Source organism: Pempheris klunzingeri, chromosome 4, assembly GCF_042242105.1.
Source record: "Pempheris klunzingeri isolate RE-2024b chromosome 4, fPemKlu1.hap1, whole genome shotgun sequence".
In the NCBI taxonomy this organism is placed as follows: Eukaryota; Metazoa; Chordata; class Actinopteri; order Acropomatiformes; family Pempheridae; genus Pempheris; species Pempheris klunzingeri.
Window position 1 is genome coordinate 28379259 of NC_092015.1, and position 23359 is coordinate 28402617.

General features: G+C 44.0%; 1 protein-coding gene across 2 annotated transcripts in view; it reads left to right on the forward strand.

The window, feature by feature from the left end:
- sorl1 (sortilin-related receptor, L(DLR class) A repeats containing) overlaps positions 1-23359 on the forward strand; it is a 78871-nt gene that overhangs the window by 36525 nt on the left and 18987 nt on the right. For both annotated transcript variants that reach the window (XM_070829810.1, XM_070829811.1), the window contains exons 7-16: positions 9230-9331; positions 11068-11237; positions 13773-13965; positions 14698-14815; positions 17741-17814; positions 19160-19248; positions 19734-19912; positions 20527-20713; positions 21298-21426; positions 21869-21954. In XM_070829810.1, the coding sequence (XP_070685911.1) occupies positions 9230-9331; positions 11068-11237; positions 13773-13965; positions 14698-14815; positions 17741-17814; positions 19160-19248; positions 19734-19912; positions 20527-20713; positions 21298-21426; positions 21869-21954 (1327 nt within the window). The remainder of the gene's footprint in view (positions 1-9229; positions 9332-11067; positions 11238-13772; positions 13966-14697; positions 14816-17740; positions 17815-19159; positions 19249-19733; positions 19913-20526; positions 20714-21297; positions 21427-21868; positions 21955-23359) is intronic.

Here is a 23359-nt window from a genome sequence, read left to right on the forward strand (position 1 = left end):
ATGCTGTGAATCAGTCCCAGCTGACTTAGGAGGAGAGGCGGGGTCACCCTGGACTGGTCGCCTGTCAGAGACAGACAACCATTCACACTCACACTCACACCTTCGGGCAAGTTAGAGTCACCGATTAACCTGCATGTCTTTGGACTGTGGGAGGAAGCTGGAGAACCCGGAGAGAACCCACACAAGCACGGGGGGGAACATGACAACTCCACACAGAAAGGTTCAAGGCTCAAACCTGGAACCTTCTTGCCGTGAGGCCACAGTGCTAACCACTGCACCAATAATAATATCTAAATACAAATATATATTAAAAATGTATATTATATTTAATATAATAAAGATATTTATATGTTTTAACTCTAAATAAGATACATGAGTTAAAGAGGTAAAAGAGACACGAATAGAATAAAATAAGGCTCAACGAGGCATCATTCGTCCTGGTAGTGCTATGTAAAGAAGCTTTATCTGTTGGTGTTATTAGGTGCTGCAGAGGGTTGTGAGAGCAGCTGCATTAGTAGCATTAGTAACATACAGTGTTTAGAAAAAAGTGTGAACGTTGCAGTTGCGGTGGTTGCTTGATGTCCGCTGCGGCTGGCTTGTCAGTAGCGCGGTGTTGCCATATTGCGGATGCTGAAGCAGCCCTAGTGTCACACATGCAGAGAGCCTCTCAGCATTAGACAACAGGTCCTACAGTAATTGTTGTGACTGAGCCGACTGTGAGTGTGACCTCCCTCCTCTCTGAGCTCGGATTCTGACCTCTACAGCTGCACCGAGCTGATGAGAGCAGTCAGACGGACCAGCACGGCCCTCGGCACAGCCACTGCCTCTGGGGCATGTATAGAAATGGCCGTGGAGGGAGGGCAGTGGAAGAGATACACAGTGACCCGTCCCGAAGCGTCGGCTCTGTTAGCCACTTACTGTGTGCAAGTCGCGTTTTCAGCCATTAGATATAAAAAAGAGAATGCTTCTTCTAGTCTAGCCCCAGTTAGTCTCTCTCCTTCTCTGTCTTTGGCTCGCACTAATAGGATTAGAATAATGGAATATCACAAGTGCTTTTGGCAGTGCCAAGCTGCTTAAGCTAATTAAAGAGCCAGAAATGGAGAGTTTTATCTAACAATAGGGATCCTGAGGAATAGAGTGCTAATCGGACCTTAAAAACCTCAGCCTTTGGTCCTATCGAGGAGACCCGGGGAAGATAACTGGCTTAGTAGATGTAATGGGGATGTCGATAAGGCTCTCCACAGTTATCTGTGAGCCATATTCCTTCTCAGTTAGATCACAGATTCTCTGCAGACAAAGTCTGGACAGACGGAGAAGAAAACAGGAAGTGGGGACTGAAGGAGGAATGATTCCTCCCATCAAAGTGCAGCATACTTTCTAGTGGCTTCTGAAGCTCTAGCTTACTTGTGTTTCCTTAAACAATTCAGTTTAGTAAATACCTCAGACTGCAGAAAATTCCTGGCAGTGTCCCCTTCTGTGTTTTGGTGTTTTACAGGAAATTCCAACATTGACTAGAGTGACTAGACAGTGACTGAGAACATAAACTCATTAGGAAAGTGTTTACTGAGGCAATGACTCAGCCCCAGAGGCTACGTCCACGTCTTTATGCAGTCGGAGCAGAGGGTGGTGTTTCTGGCCACCTGGTGAAAATGATTCACTCTCCTTTTAGCTCTGCTTTGGTCTCCACTATCTCCTGAGGAAAAGATCTGAATCTTTTGCTGCTACATGCTTCACTATGTCCACCATTTAGGTGTTAGGCTATCTGTCTGCTGTTTAGTGCTGGGTTTACTGCTGGGAACGATGCTAATAAGACTGCATCCGTCGTCGTGGGCCATGAAACCACAGCAATCAGCTGAGAGACGCAGCTCCCCTCAGCTCCGTGGAGCTGCAGAGTTGGATGATGATCTCTGAGGTTTTGTCACTGTGAGTGACACCTTTCACATTAAACATGATCATTTCATCTGCTGTTAATGTAAAAACAGGTATCAGACCTCTACTGTTACCTGCCACTCTGATATAACTGTGTTTAAATGCTTGAAAAGATATCCACATGGCTGTGTGATGGTTACCAGGCGTCAGGTGATATTTCAGTGACTTCACTTTGATGTATTGCTTTGAAGCTATAGTCGACTCCTGAAAAGTCATCATATCTCTGAATAATGTCAGTTTGAAGAGTTGTATAAAAAAGATTTATACACAGCAGACTAAGTAAGCGATGTAATGAAAGGCTCATTATCTTTCAACCATCATTCTTAAATTTACAGCCATGCACTAGACTTCAGGAGGGACAGACCCTCCTAACTGCTGCCACACAAAACAAGAGTGGCCTGGTGTGGTGATGCAGTACACGTAGGGACCTGCTTTCATCCCTTTGTGTTTGCTAAGGAATCCCAAATGCATGACAAAAGGCCGAAACACTTAACATAAAACCATCTACATAAGCACCTGAGATCCTCTTGAACAGAGAGATTGCAGATCTAAAAGAAAAGATGTGTTGGCTTTAAGCTGTATTACAAGCCCTTCTGAATAACAGCGTTTCCTGAGGCGTAGAGGGTCATGAATATGTAACAGATGATCCTGGAGAGAAAGGCAGGGAGGGAGCCTCGGGGTCTTAACTGTAAAGCACATAAAGGTCTGATAGGATTCAACTGTACAGCAGAAGGCACTTTGCCTCGGAGGAGGTGGCTTGTGACATTTCCTGCTTGTTTTGCTGTCGGTGAAGGTACCTTTCATTAAAATAAAATGCCAGCCTTAAAAAAAAAAACAGGCACCAGTGAGCGTGCGCTCTTCGTCGGGGCCAGTCATTAACAGATGTCACCTTGTGGCTGTTTACTGTGTGGGTGTGGAGCTCTCACTGTGTGGCCTTGTGGCTTACAAGGAAATATTAAGGATGCACTTGTGTGTTAGGGTACAGAGGTTCATATAAATCCTGGAAAACAGATGTGTGTGATTGAGCTTAAATGCCAGATGGCTACAGCGTGGGAGAGAAATCATGTTAGAGCAAGTCGAGCTTTACTTTGAGGAGACTGTTGAGGTACAGCGGCGACCTGCAGCTAAGGTCACACAATGGATGGAGGCAGACGAAGGCATCAGTGTGCTGCTTTCCGGCTGCTTTGCTAGCTTGTTTTATTTTTTTTATAAACCCATTCTCCCCCATATTTTTTTTTTCAAAAACCAACCCAGCTGACTTTAAGTGAGGGGCGGGGTCACCAGCCAATCACAGGGCCGACACACACACACAGACAGACAACCATTCACACTCACACCTACATGTAATTTAGAGTCACCAATTAACCTGCATGTCTTTGGACTGTGGGAGGAAGCCGGAGAACCAGGGAGAACCCACGCGAGCACGGGGAGAACATGCAATCTCCACATAGAAAACAGCAAACCTGCCGGCCAGGATTTGAACCTGGAACCTTCTTGCTCTGAGGCAACAGTGCTAACCAATGCAATAAGATTTCAAATGTAAAAATGATCATGAGAAAAGAGTGGTACCCTCCAAAACAAGATGCTGTTCGCTTCATGAATATTCATGCAAACATACCCTGTTTAATTAGTTTTTAAGGATCCCTTGCACTCCATTTTCTGTGTTACAAAAGTGTCCTCACAGAATGTTTCTCCAGTTCTTTTATGTATGGATCTGTTGTGCAGCAAAAGACTTTCACCAGCTCTGTTCAGTCCAGAGAAATGTAGGATGATGAAACTCGGTAGTAAAACATCGTTTTCAGTCATCAGTTCCTGCTGAAATGTGTCAGTTGTAACAATAAATTTAAACCCATTATTTAACTATTCAAAACCCACAGCCATTAGCTGGATAGCGGTAGTGTTAGCTCAGCTACCCCTGTGGGTCACATGACCCTGACTTTGCAGGTCACATACCAGCAGGCTGGTCTACCTCCAGATTTCTGTTGGCTGATGCAGGAACTCCAGCTCAGACAGAGTAGCAGCAGTCCAGATGTTTGATGAATAAGGCAGCAGCAAAGGCTCCTGATGTTGTTTAGGAGGAATCAACGGGAGGGGCTGCTGGTGTGATGTTCGGCCAGAGGGTTCCTTGATGTCCAGTTGGCAGTGTAAGACAGAACTAAGCATTCTTGTGTAGAGGGAGAAGAAGATGGGGCCCAGGATCGAGCCCTGTGGACGCCCTATAGACAGATATAGGGATATAGATATTTTTTATCCAAACTCGCACATGCTGCTTTTTGGGAGGTCTGATGGAAATCATGAACACGAAAAAAAAAAAAGAAAAGAGCATAAGTGTGACTGTTTGCCACCCAGGCTGAGTTGGTCTGAGGCCCAGGAATCACATCTCGTTTCAGGGATTTGAGAGTTTGGAGCGGATCAGTTTGAGAGGGGATGAGCACAGCATGGAATGTGGGGCTCACTTACAGTTTGCCATTGCAGGCCAAACTGTGGCTTTAGCGGAAAAATGTATAATCGCCATGCCACTTGCATGTGAAAAGACATTGTAGACATTCTCCCGTCTAATATTCCCTCTTGACTCACAAAGTAAACTGACCTAAAAACTTTGATTAGAGAATACAGGGTGAAGGAGTGGAACAAAATTCACTTCCAAAGCCACAATTAATAAAGAATTACAGTGGGCAGGAATAGTTTCTTAGTATTGATCACTGTGGTAGTAATGCACATTCATTTTGACATTTTTCTACATGATAAACATCTTCTTGTGTTTTCTAATATGTTGTACCGTGTGGAGCTTTGTAAATCAGAGTGTTTCTGTCCCTGTTATCATTCTGTATCTACAGAATACAGAATGCTGTGTCTCTCTATGCTTTGCCTCCATCCCTCCCTCCCTCCCTCCGCTCCCTCCATTTGTCTCCGTGCAGTCGCTGCTTTACTTTCACATCACACCACACGAGCCGACGCTGGCCGCTACGCTAGATAAATCAATAGACTGAATGGTAAAGGCTGAAATGCTCTGCTGGAGATGCTCGGGCACTCAAGGATGGACACAAATCCTTCCAAGGGACACACACCCCCGCACCCACACACAGATTTTTTAAAACCCAGACCCAGTATGTCTGAATGTCAGCTGTCATAATAGAGCCTCTTAGCATTTCATCAGGTTTATAATCCCCCCCTGAAACCTTATTTAGAGTCAAACCATGAGCAGCGTAATAACACCGTCTGTAGTTTTTCTGATAATTATAAAAGTTGTGCAATAATTATCATTAATCACTTCAGATTTGGTTTAAAGTGCTGCATCTGAAACCTTTCCAATAGTGATCAGTTCTACAGTAAACACAGACTCAGCATCACATCTTCCTGCTCTGTATGTGAGTAGCGTTGCTCAGAAATCCAGTTGTTGTTTGAATCCGACTCCCAAACGTAGAGGTTTTGTTAAGCTTCGATGCTACCACGTCTCTTCCCAAACCTTTCATCTCTCTTCAGTCTTTTGTCATCAGTCAAGAGCAACATAGGCAGCATTAGCAGACTTGTAATGTAGGGTCAGTCGCTTTGGCTGGTTGAAATGAAAACTGGTAGCAGGTGACCAGTCTGGTGCTCAGCTCAAGTTTGTTAGTAACACAAGAGACCAACAGGTGGAAAGACTTCTGTACTGAGCAGGTTTGGCCTCCCAGTTAAACTAAAGGATGACCTCTATCAGCATTTTAAAGTTTGGGAAATAACCTATTTGCCAAGAGTGGGCTGAGAAGATCAGCTCCTCTCTCTTGTCAGTTGTGGAGCTGGAACCAGGAGACCGTTAGCGTAGCTTAGCACAACAACTGGGGAAGAAGGGGCCACGGTTAGCTCGGCTCCATCCAAAGGTGAACAGATTGTCCTGCTGATGACAGAGCCAGGTTAGCTGCTGTCGGGCTTCGCTCACCACTTGCTGGTTCCAGGTCAGTATTCAGTGGACACACGTGAGAATGGTATCGATGTGGTTGTCTGAGTCGTGGCAAGAAAACCAATAGGCTTATTTCTGAAAATACTTATCTATTCTTTTAAGCTTTACATACATACATTTACATACATTTAAGTTCAGATGCCACTAAAAACTGCAGTGCGCTTTACTGACCAATGTTGAAAAAGCTTAACCTAATTAGATTTAATAAGGGATTCATAAAGGACTCAGATTTGATGAACAGATACCGGATTCAGATTTGATAAAGTGCTGTTGCCGTCAGAGGCATATGTGATTATTAATCATTTTCTTTATTAATTTTACCAGTATGTTAATGTGATTCTGACACCCCAGGCAGAATGAGTAGTGGACGTGCAGCTCTGAATTCCAGCCTGACTTCTTTGTTCGACTTCAATTTATAGCTCTCTAAAGCCGCCTGCCTGCTGGCTTCTCTCTCCTGATTTCTCCCTGTTTAACTCTCTGATGGCCTTTTTCTGTCTCTCCATTTTCTCCCTATCTTTTTTTATCTCTCTGTCTCACTCTCTCCAGAGGGTTAGGCTGTTGTTGCAGTTAAAGCCTCAAACAGGGTGGTCCAAACCTAATCCAAAGTGAAATAATGAAGCTGCTCGGCTCTCAGTTAGTTTGAACTGAACCCCAATCGCAAAATAAATGTACTTGTGGGGAGAGCAAGGGATGAGATGGAAATGGAAAGGATAGAGAGCGCAAAAGCCGTGAAGACAATGTAATTAGTAGTACAGAGGAGAGCCTTAATAAGCACACGGGGCTGGTTTATTCACAGGCAGGAAAGCAGACACTGTCCCTCTGTTGCCATGAATCTAGATTAGAATAAGAAGTGCAGATAAAAACGTTTTTTAATGTGGCTTGACAAAGTCTAACTCTGAAGACATGACGAGAAGCAGACAGAGCTTCAACATCTCAGATAAAAACAGGCTTGGCGGGGAGTTTACAACATTTAGAGTCAAAGACTCACAGGAATAAGGAAGTTCAGAGGGTCAGGTTACATTTTGGCAATCTGCAGTGGGAGATAAGGAAGACAATTTCCAAAACTTGAGCCTTCATGACCCAGAAATCATGCAACATGATAGTAAACTGCACACCCATCTGTACTTAATGTGCTCTCAGTGGATGATGAAGGCATAAAAAGTATTTTAGTCATGGTTCAGCATCGGGGAGTCTTCTTTATGGATTTTTTTTTATCTTCATGGAGTTTTTTGGTTTTGTCCGTTTCTTCGTGTGATGGAGTCAAAAGCACTTTGACACTAATACAGACAGATATCAAGCTGCTGCTTATGTCTGCGGGTGATAAAAGAATAAAGAAGTTTTAGTTTCAGACCTTCACCTCATATCCTCTCATTCCATTCATTTATTGATCATATAACCATTTTTGTCCACTATGGAGCTCTTGCATCATAAGGGCCATTCAAAGGATTTACTATCACAATGCAACCAATAGCGTCTATCAGTAGACCCCCCCCTCTAGAGGAACCTACACCAGTGTTTGAGAGGTGCTCACATGAAACGTAACCACGATGTCAGAAAACATATTGAAATATTCCAACGTTTCACCATCAAAGTCTTCCTCAGGTATTAAAGGACACAACAGCTCAGCAAACATTGCGCAGTCAGTTTAACTCAGGTGTGTTCTATCATGGTGGCCAGAGTCTTCAACCAAAGGCGGGTTCCTCTTCCAGAACCCGACTGGAGCCAGAGGTGTTTGGTTCCTCCTTACATCAGTAGCTGCCATGTCTCTCCTAATGTTGTGACTCTCCTAAAGTTGAGTGTTTTATTCTTTTGCTGAAGGTGTTGTATCTCTCTAATAGGTTTTTGTGCTGTTACCTGATGCTGTACTGTTTAACTTAGGTGTCTGATCAGGCTTAATCTGTTTTCCCTGATGTGGTTTTTGAATGGCATGTGAACCCTCCGCAGTATTTGGATGTGACTGAGGACAGATCCCACCCGTGTTGTTGTCTGGGCTGTTGTGTCCCTCAGGTACCCCGAGGACGATTTAAACATTGAAATGTTGGTATATTTGAAGACATTATCTTGGGTAGAGACTTTGTTCTCCTTCAAACTCCACACAACAGACTTTCTCTCAGAAATGAATCATTTCTGAGCCCAGTGGGACGACTGATGACATTACTGTGATATCATTATGTTCATCATCTCAGGCTTGACGAAGAAACTGTGAAGTTTTGATGCAGAATTCTCACATTTGATTGGCTGCTGTTCTTCATATGCTGTGTGTGTGTGTGTGTGTGTGTGTGTGTGTGTGTGTGTGTGTGTGTGTGTGTGTGTGTGTGTGTGTGTGTGTGTGTGTGTGTGTGTGTGTGTGTGTGTGTGTGTGTGTGTGTGTGTGTGTGTGTGTGTGTGTGTGTGTGTGTGTGTGTGTGTGTGTGTGTGTGTGTGTGTGTGTGTGTGTAGGCAATGTGTCGAGGTTCAAATGAAAATCTGAGTCACACACCCTAAAAATGTGGAGTATACCCTCAGGACTCTGATCAGAGGATGTCTCTGTGTCTCCTTCACTCGCTGCCTCTCACACTCACACCCAAATGAGATATTCTCAATTCCTCCACTCTGTCTGTCTGCATGCTTGTAATTCATAAAAGATCAGAGCTCTGCTCCTTCCAGCAGCCAGCTTCCTAATGTATTTGTAATGACATTGAAGACGTGCCCTTGCAGCTCTCGCTCTCTCTCTTTCTCTTTCCCTTTCTCTCTCTCTTTCTCTTTCCCTTTCTCTTTTTCTTTCTCTTTCTCTTTCTCTTTCTCTTTCTCTTTCTCTGTCTCTGTCTCTGTCTCTCTGTCTGTCTCTCTGTCTCTCTCTCCATCTCTCTCTCACACACACACACACACACAGATTTTGTACCCCACTGAGAGTTTTTCTAAGTCTGGACGTTTAATGTTTTGTGACTCAGCTGTCGAGCTCAGTACTTCTGGGATATTAAGACAGAAAAGCATCGTCCGGACAGTCCAGATAACCAAAGTCTCCTCTCCGTATCCACAGCGTCAGTGCTCCGGGGACCGAGCTGTCCAGCTTTGGTCCACACAGGACAGCAGTGTCAGGACATCCAGATAGTCACAAGAGCCTCTCTGGGTCAACCATGAACAAAATACGAGGAAATGCTTGAATAAAAATCATGTTCCCATTTGTTGTGGGGCATTTGTGCTAACTCACAGATTCATTCTTCAGGGCCAGATGAAGCCAGAGCGCTGCAGAGCTGCTGAGGAACAGAAAGGCCCAGCTTCTTACTCGCTTGTCTGCCTGTGAAACGTTCAAGGGTTCGACATAACTGATGAGCAGTTGACTGAACTGTCCTCTCTCTCTGTCTGTGTCCTCTGCCTCTCCAGAAACTCTTTGGCAGCCACGACCCCTCATCCGTTCAGCTCTGGGTCTCCTACAACCGCCAGCCAATGAAAGCAGCCCAGTTTATGACCCGACATCCAATCACAGTGAGTCCCTCTTACATGTACTGCTGCAATGGATTAGGAATGCAGAGTTTATAAAAGCCTAATTGGTAGATTAAATGATTCACTGATGCTGAAGAAGAACTGGGTATCTGTGTGCCTGCAGTGATAAAAACTGTGAAGTTAAGTAGCAAGAGTTACCATTGAATGTCTGATCAGATTCATAATCTTTGTTTAATCTTTAATCACATCATTTTCTGACTTGAAGCCAAATTAAGTCAAAATTCTCTTTTCTCTTATTTTACTGTCTTGTACAGCTGGGTGCACAGAGATGGCATTTAACGCTTAAGAGGCTAAATTATGTGGATTTTAGCAAAGTATTCCTCAGAGGAAGGTATTTCAAAAAGCACTGGGCCTCATGCAAGAACATTTTCGGACTCTTATCCTAAATCTCTCATATGTTTCTGAATGTTCAGATTCAGCAAACTGGACAAACTTGATATGAATATAAATTGCTCATATCAGTTTGATGAAGGCTGCCTGTTCACGTCGAGGTACATGTTTGTGAGACGGACGTTAGTCATTGCCATAAGCAGCGCCTCTGAAATGACCACGGAAAGGTTTCATTCCCGACATGTCACCTGAGCAGAGCCGTGCTGCGCCACTAAAGAGGCTTCTGACACACGGTGAGACATTAGAACCACATTTTAAACTGAAGTGGTCCATGAAGTCAAGGAGAGGTGACATTAATGGAGATATTCGATAAGAGAGTTATAACCTACAGTGGGGCATGTTAGGCTGTATATAGGCCAATAGAAGATTATACAGAAAGACCCCAAGGTCTCTGTCGGACTGAGAGTTCAGAGACTGAACTGTAAGAAGCAGCTGTGCAGAAACATACCACACACCATGAACAGAATGTTAATTTAGGATGAATTACTTTTACTAGAATTAAAACTTTATTAAAACGTTATTCTATTTGTGAGGATTTTGGTTGGTTTCATGTCTGGACCACCTCAGAGAAAAGAAAAGAAGGAGAGAATTTGTGTGTGGCTCAAATTCTCTTAAATCATCTGTAGACGATGCTTAAAAACAAACCTGTGTGTGTGTGTGTGTGTGTGTGTGTGTGTGTGTGTCTGTTGGTTCTTGTTGAGCCCTGCAGATTTATTGTGAATAACCAGCATTATTTATCAGTGATGAGCGCCTGAGGTCAGGGACACACAGCACAGAACCCAGCTGTGTGTGAGCACTTAATACACCTTGGCCTCTGAGGCCATTCATAAGCCCCTCCCACCACCAGGCCAGGTGATTTTATCACGTCATAACCTGAGCCTACTATTAAACCTCACACATGAACTGAGATTTGAAAAAGAAAACTAGAGCTGACATTTATCCCACAGTGAGAGCTTGAGCTGTTCCAAAATGTGCAGCTTTCCCAAATGATCATCAGGTTTATGAGCGCGTGGATCATTCAGAGACGAATGGCGGTCAGAATCTTCACGTCCTCGGCTCCGCTCTGTTGACTTGCAGACTTGAAGTGAGCACGCTGCATGCAAACAGTGTGTGTGGCCCCTGTCTGAAACATGTGGCCCAATCTACTTCCTGTTTATGGTGGAAGAAGCAGCTACACTTCACTACAGTGTCCACGTCCATGTTTCCACGGTGATTTGCGGCCTGTTCGCAGCGAGCTGCTGTCTGATACATGAAGGCACAGAGAGAGCTAAAGCTGACCTCCTCTCTCACCTCCTCTCTCACCTCCTCTCTCCCCCTTTTCCCACCAGGAGTACTACATAGCAGATGCGTCGGAGGACCAAGTGTTTGTGTGTGTGAACCACCTGAACAACGTCACACACCTCTACATCTCAGACACACAGGGGCTGTCCTTCTCTCTGTCACTGGAGAACGTCCTGTACTACAGTCCCGAGGGCTCTGGCAGCAACACACTCATCAGGTGCTGCACACGCACTAACACACAGCGTCGTTATCTAACACTTATCAGAAACCTGTTAGGCCGGTTGGAAACAAAAGCTAAGTTAGAATTCACCATTAGTAAAGTAAAGCACCAGTTTTATTAAAAATGCTTAACGAAGTTTCAGTTTTCATGACCTCGTCAGAGGTGGAAGCAGGGATGGGAATTTATGAGATTTTGTTGATGTCAGTGCCGTCTTTGATTCTGCCTATCGGTCCCATTCTTTATCGACTATATTATTGATTTAGGATCACTAACTAGCACATGAAGTTAAGGATTCTTCCGCAGAAAAACGACCATGTCTGCTTTCTCTGCTAAAGTCTGCTCAGCCTGCCTGCGTGGCGCTAATGTTATTATAACAGGATATTTCCCCTCGGTAGGAGACGTGCTGTTCAGTGGCACTCGTGCGTGGAGTGTCAAGTACACCACATTTCTGCAGTTTAAGCCCTTGTTGCAGAGAAAGATGGTTGATCTCATTGCTGGCACTACTTGAAATGATCATTTTACAGACATTAAAACCAGCACAGTGTTTCTTCGTGAGAGGAGGCCACGCTTTTGGATGTTTCTTCCTCTCCGCCATGACTGCTCGTTGCAAGTTTCCAGTAGCTTAGCTTAACATTGCAATGAGAAAATAAAATACATCAGTATGATGCATCAGTAAAAGGAACTGATAAGCTTGGAGGAAAATGATTCCAATGGATCAGACAATTTGGAACCAGTTCTCCACTCCCACCCCTTGATGTAACATGCTCATAGACGTTTTATTGCAATAAAAGTATTAATACCATTGTCTAAACTCAGTAACTCCAGCCCTTCATCCAGGTTCTGCTGTGTATCCTGCTGTTTATACTATCTGCAAAGTAGATTTTTGTTTTTTTTAATGTAAATCAAAGTCAGAAAAGATGAACCTGATGAAAATGAACTTCCATGTTTTGTTTGCTAAATAACAATCAAATGAGCTACTTTCATGCAACTGTACTTACATATTGGGTGACCCCATGCGGGGGGCTCGACCCCAAGGTTGGGAGAGGATGTGCTCTTAAACGTATTATTGGCTGCTTGAATGCACGGCACATTCTTCAGGTCACAGCGAGGCAGGAGAGAAGGCGACTGGAGGTCCAAATAAATGTAGTGAAATAACAATATTTACCTCTGAGTAGTGGCGGAGTAGGATACAGTACAATACTATGGTAGTTAAACAAAATAACACACAAGGTCCATTTGCTGTGTGTGTTTTCTGGAGCTTTCCACTATATCACATGGTCTTCAGCAGACAGCTCTCTGATGACATGCTGCTTCAGTGACTTCATCCATCGTGTGATTCTTTACTTTAAGTGTAAAGTAGTTGCTGGAAAGTACCTGACGGCACTTACTCAGATACTGGGGTATTAGGTAGGTCAAAAGTACACGATGTCCCACACACGTGAGCCTGTGGGATTCATTTTATCCCGTCTAGTGTGTCATGGTGGAAGTGGCGATATCTGGGACGCCTCTGGCCCAGTTTGAGATCTTTTGTGCCGTCACACTGACCAGTAGGTGCACAGAGCACTTTAAGTAACAGAGGAGTGACCTTTCACTGAATTACTATGAACTTGTTACCATCTGACTGTCACTTTTGGCCCTTTTGGCTTCATAGATTAATAACTAAAGCAAATTGCACCGACATATGAAAATGAGCCTGGTGTGTTCCTGTAGTGCAAATTGAACACAGTCTGCAGGCTGCTAGTAATTGTGTAGTTCCCCTGGCAACCTCAGGAAGTGACTGGAAGACCTTTAGTTCACATTACAGATGCCTGATAACACTGATGATACAAAGGCTTTGCAATCACAGGCGAGCGATCTAATAAAAGAGAATCTATTGATGATACGCTCCAGCTCCGTCTGACCTCTGAGCTCCGTATTCATTGTTGTTCTGCTCAGACTTCTCCATAATCACATCAGGAAGCTCCTGTGTTGTTTTGGTCGAAGCAGCCGCAGCGATGACTCTGGTGTTTGCCTGCCAATGACGATTCTTTCTGTTTATCTGACACTGTGTCTCCTGTTAATGAAATTAGCTGTGGCTGCCTGTGCCTTCCATTTCTGCAAGCACAAAGCATGCTTGACAGGTCGCTCCAGACGAGTGTGTTCTGAGCACACATGCAGATTTCTTGCATCTATTCTGGGTAATGAAGAAAAAAGTCTAGTTGTTTTGACAGGTTGCCACACGCAGCTGTAATTTCAAAATGCTGATGCATTTAGCTTAGCTGTGTTCGCCCTCCAGTGTTCTCGAGTCAAGTCATCGACAACGTGAACACCAGCGACCAAAAAATCGATGTAAGAACTGAATCAGAGAGATGTTTTCTTCGCCAGGCAGGAATGACCACACAGTACAACAACAGTACAGCCCTGGACTGTAAAAGCAGAAGGTGTTTTAATGAAAGTCAAACCAGGCTCCTTCTTTTGCTGTCGTAACGTTACAGCGATCCACCCCGACCCTGACCCCGACCCTGACCCTGACGTGTCCCCTCTGTCTTTCAGGTACTTTGCTAATGAGCCGTTTGCAGACGTGCACCGTGTGGAGGGGCTGCGAGGAGTCTTCATCGCCACGCTTATCAACGGCTCGGTCAGCGAGGACAACATGCGATCTGTCATCACTTTCGACAAGGGGGGGACGTGGGAGCTGCTCCAGCCGCCTACTTCCGACAGCCTGGGAGGAACTGTGGACTGCCAGGTACCAGCAACCCCCCCATGTCCCCACTTTAAAGATTCTTGTTTGCTGACACTGGGATGTCAGAAATTGCTTCCATGTTGTCGTCCATCATTACTTTGGCGGATCTGAGCTTGTTGTGTAAGTTCTGTAGCAGTGTTTGGCACAGACGCCACCGCAGAGAGTACATGACGTCAGCTTCCTCACAAGGTGGGGGCGCTGCAGAGAACAGGGTTGTGGGTTGTGGGTTGGTGTCACAGGTGTCTGGTGTGTCTTTGTGAGGAGCTGAAGACTGTGAATTGAGTAGCTGGTTAAAAGAAAATGAATCGTCAACAACTCTGATAATTGATTAATAGTTTAATGCCTAGAATGAAAAATGAAAGGGTAAACAACTGCTGCTTGCAGCTTCTTTAATGTGAGTCTCTCTGCTTGTCTGTGTAAATGGGAAATAGACTGTGTTCAAAAGGAGATGGATCCTGATCCTCACGGCTCCCAAACGCCAGAGGGGAACTGCATGTCAGGTGGATTAACTGTACATTAGTTAAAGGAATTTGCACCAAGTACAATTATCAGCTGAGGCAGGTGGTCCATTATGAGCTAATTTAGAGACCGTGTCTTGCAGACATTCACAACAACATTTCTAAAATCTAGAATTTAGTGTTTGCACAAGAGTTTTTTCCCATTGAAAGTCTTTAGAAAACTTATTAAGGCAGAGTTAAACAACACCATCTGACTCTCATGTCCTCTCTCCTCCAGCTCAGTAAAGGCTGCTCTCTCCACCTGGCCCAGCGCTGGAGCCAGCTGTTCAACATCCAGCTGAGGAGAATGCCCATTTTATCCAAGGACTCTGCACCAGGACTCATGATGGCCACAGGTGGGACAACAAGCAGCAAGCAACTTTACCTCTTTTGAACCTCCACGTGTAGCAGTTGAGGGCACAATCTATTCTTTGGACCACATAAAATCATAAAATTGTAGTAATCAAAGATTGTGTCTATAGTTTTTAACCTATAATTGCATTTTTAGCTGGTCCTGGAGCAGTTAAATCACTTTCCTACTCTATTCAATAGCACTGGAAACCTCTGCACAATGGACAGATGAGGAGAATTTGGGTGCCATCTGTTGGAGAATGATCTCACTAACGGAGTTGGCAAGCTTGTGTTATTATTCTGTAACTTCCTCTTGTTCTGATGGCAGAGATAAGTTCGCTCTACATAGGAAACAAGCAATACAAACTACAAGTCTTCCTCTCTGCTGGTGGAGCTGCTTGCTTGTCTCTCTCAGTACATTTTTCACTTCCTGTATTGCCCAAACCACAGGAAATGTGGTTGCACCCTGCGGAGAAGTCCTAGAACCGTCTTATTTTGTGTGTCAGTGTCTCATAACCTCGGCTGCAAATCGAAATAAGATGTCATGAGTAAAGGGAGAGCTGTTTCAACATGTTGTGGACAGATGAATTCATCAGAGTGAAGTGGTATTAGTTTCTCTGCTGTGCTTCTGAGGCAGGAGAGTTTCTGCCTGCAGTCTGAAACCTCTTTGCCTCTTTACAGCTGGTAAAAAGCATTGATTTGGTGATACTCTCCAGTCTCCAGTGAGACTGCTTCCCCTGCACCCAGCCAGTCCTTCTAATTAAATTCTTATTAGATAATGGGCATGGGGAGACGGAGCAAGAGAGGGAGAGAGGGAGAGAGAGAGGGAGGGGGGGGTGGGCAGGCAGGCAATCGTCAGCGCCATTTGCTTCGTTATCGCTCTCAATGGGCTAATTACTGCTGCAGCACCCAGCGGGCACTCAACGGGTCAAACACACTCCTGAATACAGGCAGGCGTATACATACACACAGCGCACACTCATGTTTACATACACAACAGCTGGAAGAGGCGTCTGATATATTCAGCTAGGTGTTAGACCGACGTGTCATTTGAAAGATTCTTATTAAATATTATTAGAATTATTACAGATACAGTATATGAAACAAATATTCTGAGTATATATGATGACAGTGTGTCACACAGCTCTGATGGATCAAATGTAACATTACTTGGACACAAGAACATCAGAGGAAACATAAGGACATCAGACAACCTGTCTTTTATAGATATTCAAGGATTTGTTAGCAATATGTTATTTTCTTTTTGTCATTATTATTATTACTCTTATGATCACCCAAAGATAAAATCTCAAGACTCTTCGGTATCCGATTCCACAAGTTTAGTCTTTGCTATCGTTGTAGCAACAAAATCTTGCCTTGTGATCAAACTGTTCACCTTGGCTGAATATTAGTACAGGTGGACTCCACCGGTGGGCGTGGCTACAGGTGCCCCAGAGCACACCTGTGAGCACACCTGCAGTGATGCTGTGTGTGATCAGACAGGGACGGTAGCCAGTCGCTGCTTCATTCATTAAATTGAGACGCTCAAACAGAGACACACGTACAGCGACACATTTCATATCTGCTCAACGGCTTCTTTGGAACATTTGTTTATTGTCTTGAGTCTCTGGCTACTTGCGTGATGACATTTAATGAGTCATTAGCTCGTTTTACACGGCAGCATAATTCATTTCAGAGGCGTTTTTACAGCCCCCGACAGACACGACAACCGTGTTCCTCTCATTGTAATCTGCTCTTCTTGAAGTCGTTCAGCCTGAAATGATTTGATTAACTGGTTTGATGTGTGCAGATGTAAGCAGGTGTCTGTCTGCTCTGAGGTGTCAAAGACAGACGCTGCTGGTATTTATCATCCAGCCCATGAATTCCATTGTTGTTGATGAATGGAGGGATGCATATTGTAGATGAATGTGTGTGGGTGTCTAGTAATATTTACCATGATCCTCATCTTAGTTTAGCACAATCATGCAAATATTTGCTGATGAACAACAAATGCAAATCGAGGCTGAGGCTGATGGGAGAACTGAAGTGACTGCACCAAATTATTACACCGGATTTGACCGGCGAACACTGATATCCCTGGAGCCATGTAGAAATTAGAATCACATTAAATTTGCATGACTTTGAGTTATGACAGGATGTTTTCAGTTGTTCTAAACTAAAGAACTTTAGAGTAAGTTAAGTAATGCAAACTCAAATTTCAGGCTGAATACTGACTGAGGAGAAAACTCTTATTTAAGTGTTATTATTGGAACATGCTGCAAAATGCTCACTCTAATGATCATTATGTTGTCTCTGGTGTTTTTAGTTTTTTGGCTTGCTGCATGACTCTGGGCTTTAAAAGAACTACAAAGTTATGGAACAGATGTTGTGGGTTTTTTCTCACGCTAAAAAGCAGCTCTAGGAAAGACGATGTCGGCAGGTCGCTTGGCTCAAGCTTAGATATCTCAACGAGTAATGAATTTTATTACAGACATTCATGAATCCCACTGTCTTTGCTGCGTGTCTGACTTCTGCTCTTGCAAACTCACTCCTTTCACCACGACTGCTAAGTCGGTCAGTTTGGTTTGCTTTACAATGAGCGTTAGGGCCGCTGACATGTAGACCGTTAGTCAGTCCTGTTAGTGTTCTGAAAAATATGTGAAAGAAATAGGAAGTTCAGTTTCGATTATATTCCTTTGTGATTAGCCTGAACAGATCATTCCTGGTGACGTGTCTTAAAAAAATACCAACACGCTGTCAGAGCGTACAGAGGCCACATGCATGAATAGATTGAGTATGCTATGGTTTGAATTCTTGGGTTACAGACTTCCATATGTGAAAGCAAAAACAGTGGTCACACGAAGTCTGTAAGATTCAGGGAAAGCCCCTGTACTGTGAGTGTAAAACGCCTTTTTGTCCTCTGTTTGCAGGATCTGTAGGCAGGAACTTGGCCAACAAGCCTAATGTGTATGTATCCAGCAGCGCTGGAGCCCGATGGAAGGAGGTCAGTACGAAATGTGACACAGATGACAAGAGAAACACAGCTTGTGAAAAGTCGCAAGCAGTTCATCTATCAAAGAGACTTTTCAACATGTCGCAATGAATTTCATTTCAATGCCTGGCATCACAGACCTTCCTGCAGCTTTTGCAAGGGCTGACCTTTTCTGTGGTCTGAAATTGCCAACGAGAACATCAGTCCAAACTTTGGCTGCTGCTGATGTTTTGTGGATACGGTGCAGTTGACTTCATTTACACATGATTTGGAGCACTGGCCGTGTTTTAAAGAAACAATTATTACCCCAGCTACTTTCTGTGAATGATAACACACAGAAATGTGTCTCGTGATGCAGTAATTGATTTTTTGCCACTTGGATGCGGCATAATAAGCGAGAAGCACAGTACGGATGTGTTTTGAAACATCCAGCACACACACACACACCAAACCTTCCTTTGGAGTGCAATAAGGAACACAAGATCAACATTAGGTCTCCTTTTATCTCTGTTTTGGTCTCCGCCAACTTCTGAGAAAAATATCTGGCCGCTCAGCTCTTAAAACTGTGTTCAACAGCTGTTTGCTAACTTGCTCGTCTTATGGGTGGTGCTGGGCAGGTAGCGGGCTATGGTTTGTTTTCCTCTGAAAACAGCCACCAAAAAAACAATGAGCTAACAAGGGGGGGTGGGGGGGTGATAATTTTCTGTTGGTGGTTCACTGTGAGGGAGCCCTTTGACTTTACACTAAGCCATTGGACCCATTGTTAATATGAAAGTATTAATTAGTGCAAAATTATTATAAGTAATAAGTATTTCAAACCTTGAAGGTTCATATTCATTCATTCATTTTGTCTTTCATTTTCACTGCTCTGTTCAGATGTCAGTAATACTGAAAACATGATGAAAATGTATTAGTGGGTCAAAGAGCTGTGTCCTGCAGACATCTAGACTTTTGTATTGACATGGATGTGTTGAATTGATCAGTTCCAGGCAGTTTAACCCACAGTTTGAGCAGCTGAACACCTCCAAAGCAAACTAATCATTGTAAATGTCCAGCAGTTCATATTTTGACCAAAGAATAAAACGTACATTATGCTTTTGTGGTCAAGAGTGAAGCTGAGTGAATCTCTCCTGGGAAGGTGTGAACATAAAACCATTTTTTAATGTAATCCCATCCTTTTGACCTTCCTATCTATTCAAACAGATGTTCATTCCTTAGCTGATATTCTAATGGTTTACAATTTCAAATGAAACATCAATGTTCTCTGCCCCACTCCGGCATCCTGTTTCAACAGAAACGTTCTCAGTCACCTTTTGCAGCCTGTTATGTGCATTATGCTCTGCTTTCTGTTGTCCAGGCACTGGCAGGCCCTCATTTCTACACATGGGGTGACCATGGTGGCATTCTGATGGCCATCGCACAAGGAGGCACCACCAATCATCTCAAGTAAGTCCAAATGTTCAAGCCTGACTGACCTGAGGTGTTTGGATGTACCTCCAGTCAGCTGGTTCTACCTAAACTGGCAGTGCCAAACGTTAAAACGTGACAGGCTGGTTTGTGGCAGGAAGGCTTCCATTTGAAATCCAAACAACTTCAGGAAATCTGGAGAGAAAAGTGCACTTAGTGGCACCCGCCCCAGTGGAGGTGCTCATTAGTCAGCGGGAGGAGATTGTGTGAATGTGAAGAAACTTCCTGTAGAAAAAAAAGTAGTACACAGAGTTACATCTAAGCACATGTCAGTTAAAGGCCTGGTATACTTGTATATTACCCCGTTATTAAGTAGGTGTTCAATGATTAGTGAGTAGGCTGCAGGTAGAAGGAATTCCTGCCCACTGATTCATTAAAAGAACACATACAGACATGTGGGGAATATCTGAAAAATCAGTTTCTTAACAAAATAGTGGGTTAAACAGCGGCCGTGTCCTCGTCAGGTTCAGCACCAATGAAGGCGAGACGTGGACCGACTTCAAGTTCTCAGACAGGGAGGTGTATATTTACCAGCTGCTGACTGAGCCCGGGGAGAAGAGCACCATCTTCACCATCTTCGGCTCCTACGCCGACCAGAGGCACAGCTGGCTCATCCTGCAGGTCAACACCTCCGACGTCCTGGGTAGGTCGGGGAGTGAGGGGGAGGTTCAGAGGGAGGTTCAGAGGGAGGTTCAGGGGGAGGTTCAGGGGGAGGTTCAGGGGGAGGTTCAGGGGGAGGGAGAGGATTTGGAGCTTTTATGTCTCACATCCTCAGCTCTTAGCAACCACTGCTATTTATACACCTATACTTCAGCTGTAGTACTCAACAGAAAGTCTCACCTCCTGGTTTTTAAATGATTATTTAATCTCTGCTTGGCACATTTCAACAACAAGGCACTTCAGAAGTGTTAAAACATTACACATTAAACACATTCAGACCACTTGACAAAGTGCTTTGAATGCTACATTAAATAGAAGTTACATGAAATATACAGGTGATATTAGTTATTTAGCTGACAACAAATAACTTACTGCATAGCCTGTTCTAGTTAGTTTCCTCACACCTGTTAGCCACGATGCTAGCAGTATGATGGAAGGGTATAGCAAAAGGTCTGATGAAAGGACTAAGGCCACTGGATGGAGTGTTTCATCACTTGGACGTCCTCTACAGGGTTAGAGGAGAACAAAGTGGACCAACAGGAACATTAGCGAGTCACTCCGAGTTTCATACCTATAGTTTCTGTTTGCCATCTCCAGGTGTGCCGTGCTCGGAGGCCGACTACAAGCGCTGGTCTCCGTCAGATGAGCACGGTAACGAGTGTCTGCTGGGCAGAGAGATAACGTTTAAGAGACGAGCTCCCCACGCCACGTGTTTTAACGGAGAGGACTTCGACCGGCCCATCACCATCTCTAACTGCTCCTGCACTCGCCAGGACTATGAATGGTCAGGGCTCAGCATGCAGCACCAGTCATGCTCACTGTGTTTGTTGTTGAAGTCTTGTCTGCATGATGGAACCCGTTAGATACGATTTCTATTAATCACAAATAGAATTGTGACCCAAAAACGAAGGTTTTTTTGGTGCATATTTCTATTTATAAATGTATATTTAGCTCCACAAATCTGTCCATACAAGAACGATCACACTTGTTATTCACTGGTAAATAGCTCTTCAAGACGAGCCGAGTCCAACCACAGCGCACTGGACTGACTTACTGTCAAATAAAAATCTTCATTAGCTCCAGTGTGAGTGGGACCTCTCTCACATTAGAGGTGGACGGCTCTGACTGGCTGATATCTGACTCTTCATTAAATTTCAATACTGGCAAACCGATACGTCGGTTTAAGCCGACTCCGCACATTTTGATTGCTCCTGGAGCTCCCATCACAACTCATAATGAGTCCGTTTTAAAATGCACATCAGGTGCTGCCTTTAATCACAGGGCAGAAGCTAATTGGCTGTATTTTTTCTCTCCCCGTGCTTCCTCTCTAACTTGTCTTCCTCCTCCTCCTCCTCCTCCTCCCTGCAGTGACTACGGCTTCAAGCTGAGTGAGGACTTGTCTCTGCAGGTGTGTGTGCCTGACCCTGAGTTCTTAGGTGACCTCTATGCTCCCCCGGTGCCATGTCCTGTTGGGACCACCTACCGCCGCAGCAAAGGGTAAGCTGCTATTGTCTGGGATGCTTTTGTATGTCTTCTACCATAATGCAACACATTTTTATCTGCTCAGTTTTATTGACCTCTAGTGAGGTTTACTTAGATATTTGAAGTCATGGCCTCCGTTAAACTGCCGTGCCTTGGCACCCCATGGACGTGACTTGAGTCACGTAGTAACATTTTTCTTGACTTTAGTACAAGGTGAGATAACAGGTGAGATAACCTTGTTCTTTATTGTGGTTTAACTCAAATTTAACACCCTGACCTGGTGCTTCTGGCAAAATAATTAGAACAGTTGGGAATTAGTCATCACCGTTGATTAATTGTCATTAGCTGAGAATTTCCCAGAATGTTCTCTGTGGTTTATTACCACTATGAGAGCACTGTAAAGTGACTGCACCACCAAGTGTGGAACTGAGGAAGACTCTTTGTGTTGCTGCTGCAGCTACAGGAAGGTACCAGGCGACAGCTGTAGTGGAGGAGATGTGGAGTCCAGACTGGATGGAGAGATGCTGCCTTGTCCTGTCGGAGGTAAATAAGAATAAGAATAAGACCGCCTTTATTTATCCCGGAGGAAATTGTTGTGCCAGAGTGCGATACAGAGGTCGTCACAACAATACAACATATTAAAATACAAAATTGAACAGAAACTTAGACACAATAAAATACAATTAAATAGTCTGTCCCTTTTTTAAAACAAAAAGTACAGATTGAAAAGTACAAATTTGTGAGAAGTGTGTGTGGGGTGTGTGAGGTGAAGTGTGCAAAGTAAGTGAAACTGTACAGAATAGACTTAATTAAATAAGATATGTGCAAAGTGCAAACTGCAAAACAGGAGACAAAGTGAAAGGGAATGACCTTTACTGTTATTACACATGATTCTGCTGAATGAGTCCGTTACGTGTCCCTCCTGCTGGTGGAGGAGGCCTTATACAGTCTAATAGCCACAGGTAGGAAAGACCTCCTGTGGCGTTCTGTGGTGCACCTTGGTGGTCTGAGTCGACGACTGAAGGTGCTCTGACAGGCTATCAGTGTGGCGTGCAAACCTGGACCCCGTTAGACCTATGCAGCGTACAGTTGATGTGGAATCTCCTAATGTTTTCTGTGAGGAAGCCCATGGCAGCAGAAGTGGCCCAGTGTTGATCCCAGTGTTAAGAGGCCAGTCGTGGCCAAAAGCTGGTACACATCCGCAGGCCAGACTTGTACCAGTGTTGGCCTGTTGCTCAGAAAGACACCAGAGTGGCTCCGTTTCCAGGTGCTGGGATATATCTGGCCAAAGCAGGCCCAGTTTCATGTTGCTGGCTGGAGTTTTCTGTGCTACTAACACACAAAAAAATGCTTTTGTGTGTATTAATATTTTGTCCTGGCCTGTTTTCCTTGAGTTCACCTGGATGGGTGGGTCAGTCCCTTTTGCCCAAATGTCTTATTTTACAGTTAATCATTACATTTAGTTGGCTGATGTACATTCTGCACATGTCCATCTGACTGAGATTTGATTTGACGGTATTTCACAGTTTATTAGAGTCTGATGTACGCACATGGCTGCGTAGCTACAAAACTACCTACTGTAACACATGCATCATGTTATACAAGGTCCCTGAAATAGTGGAGCTGTCATATTGCTGAAGCAAACTTTTTGAATTTAAGACTCTGTGAATGTAAATTACATCATAATTGTCCTATCCAACATGCCAGCGTACTGCAGGTTACAATCCAACTCTCATTGTGTCATTTGCAGTTTTATTTTAACAGATGAAATAAATAAGATAACTACTGTGACAGTGGGAGATTTTAAAATAGAGGTTAAAGTCAGTTTAAACATGCATTTCAGGGGAGACGTCTTTTGAACCAAGAAACTGTGCACATGTTTATCAAGCTGCTACAAACGACATTTTGGATTTTGTAAAGAAAAAAGAAAGACTCTTTGTCCCAAGCC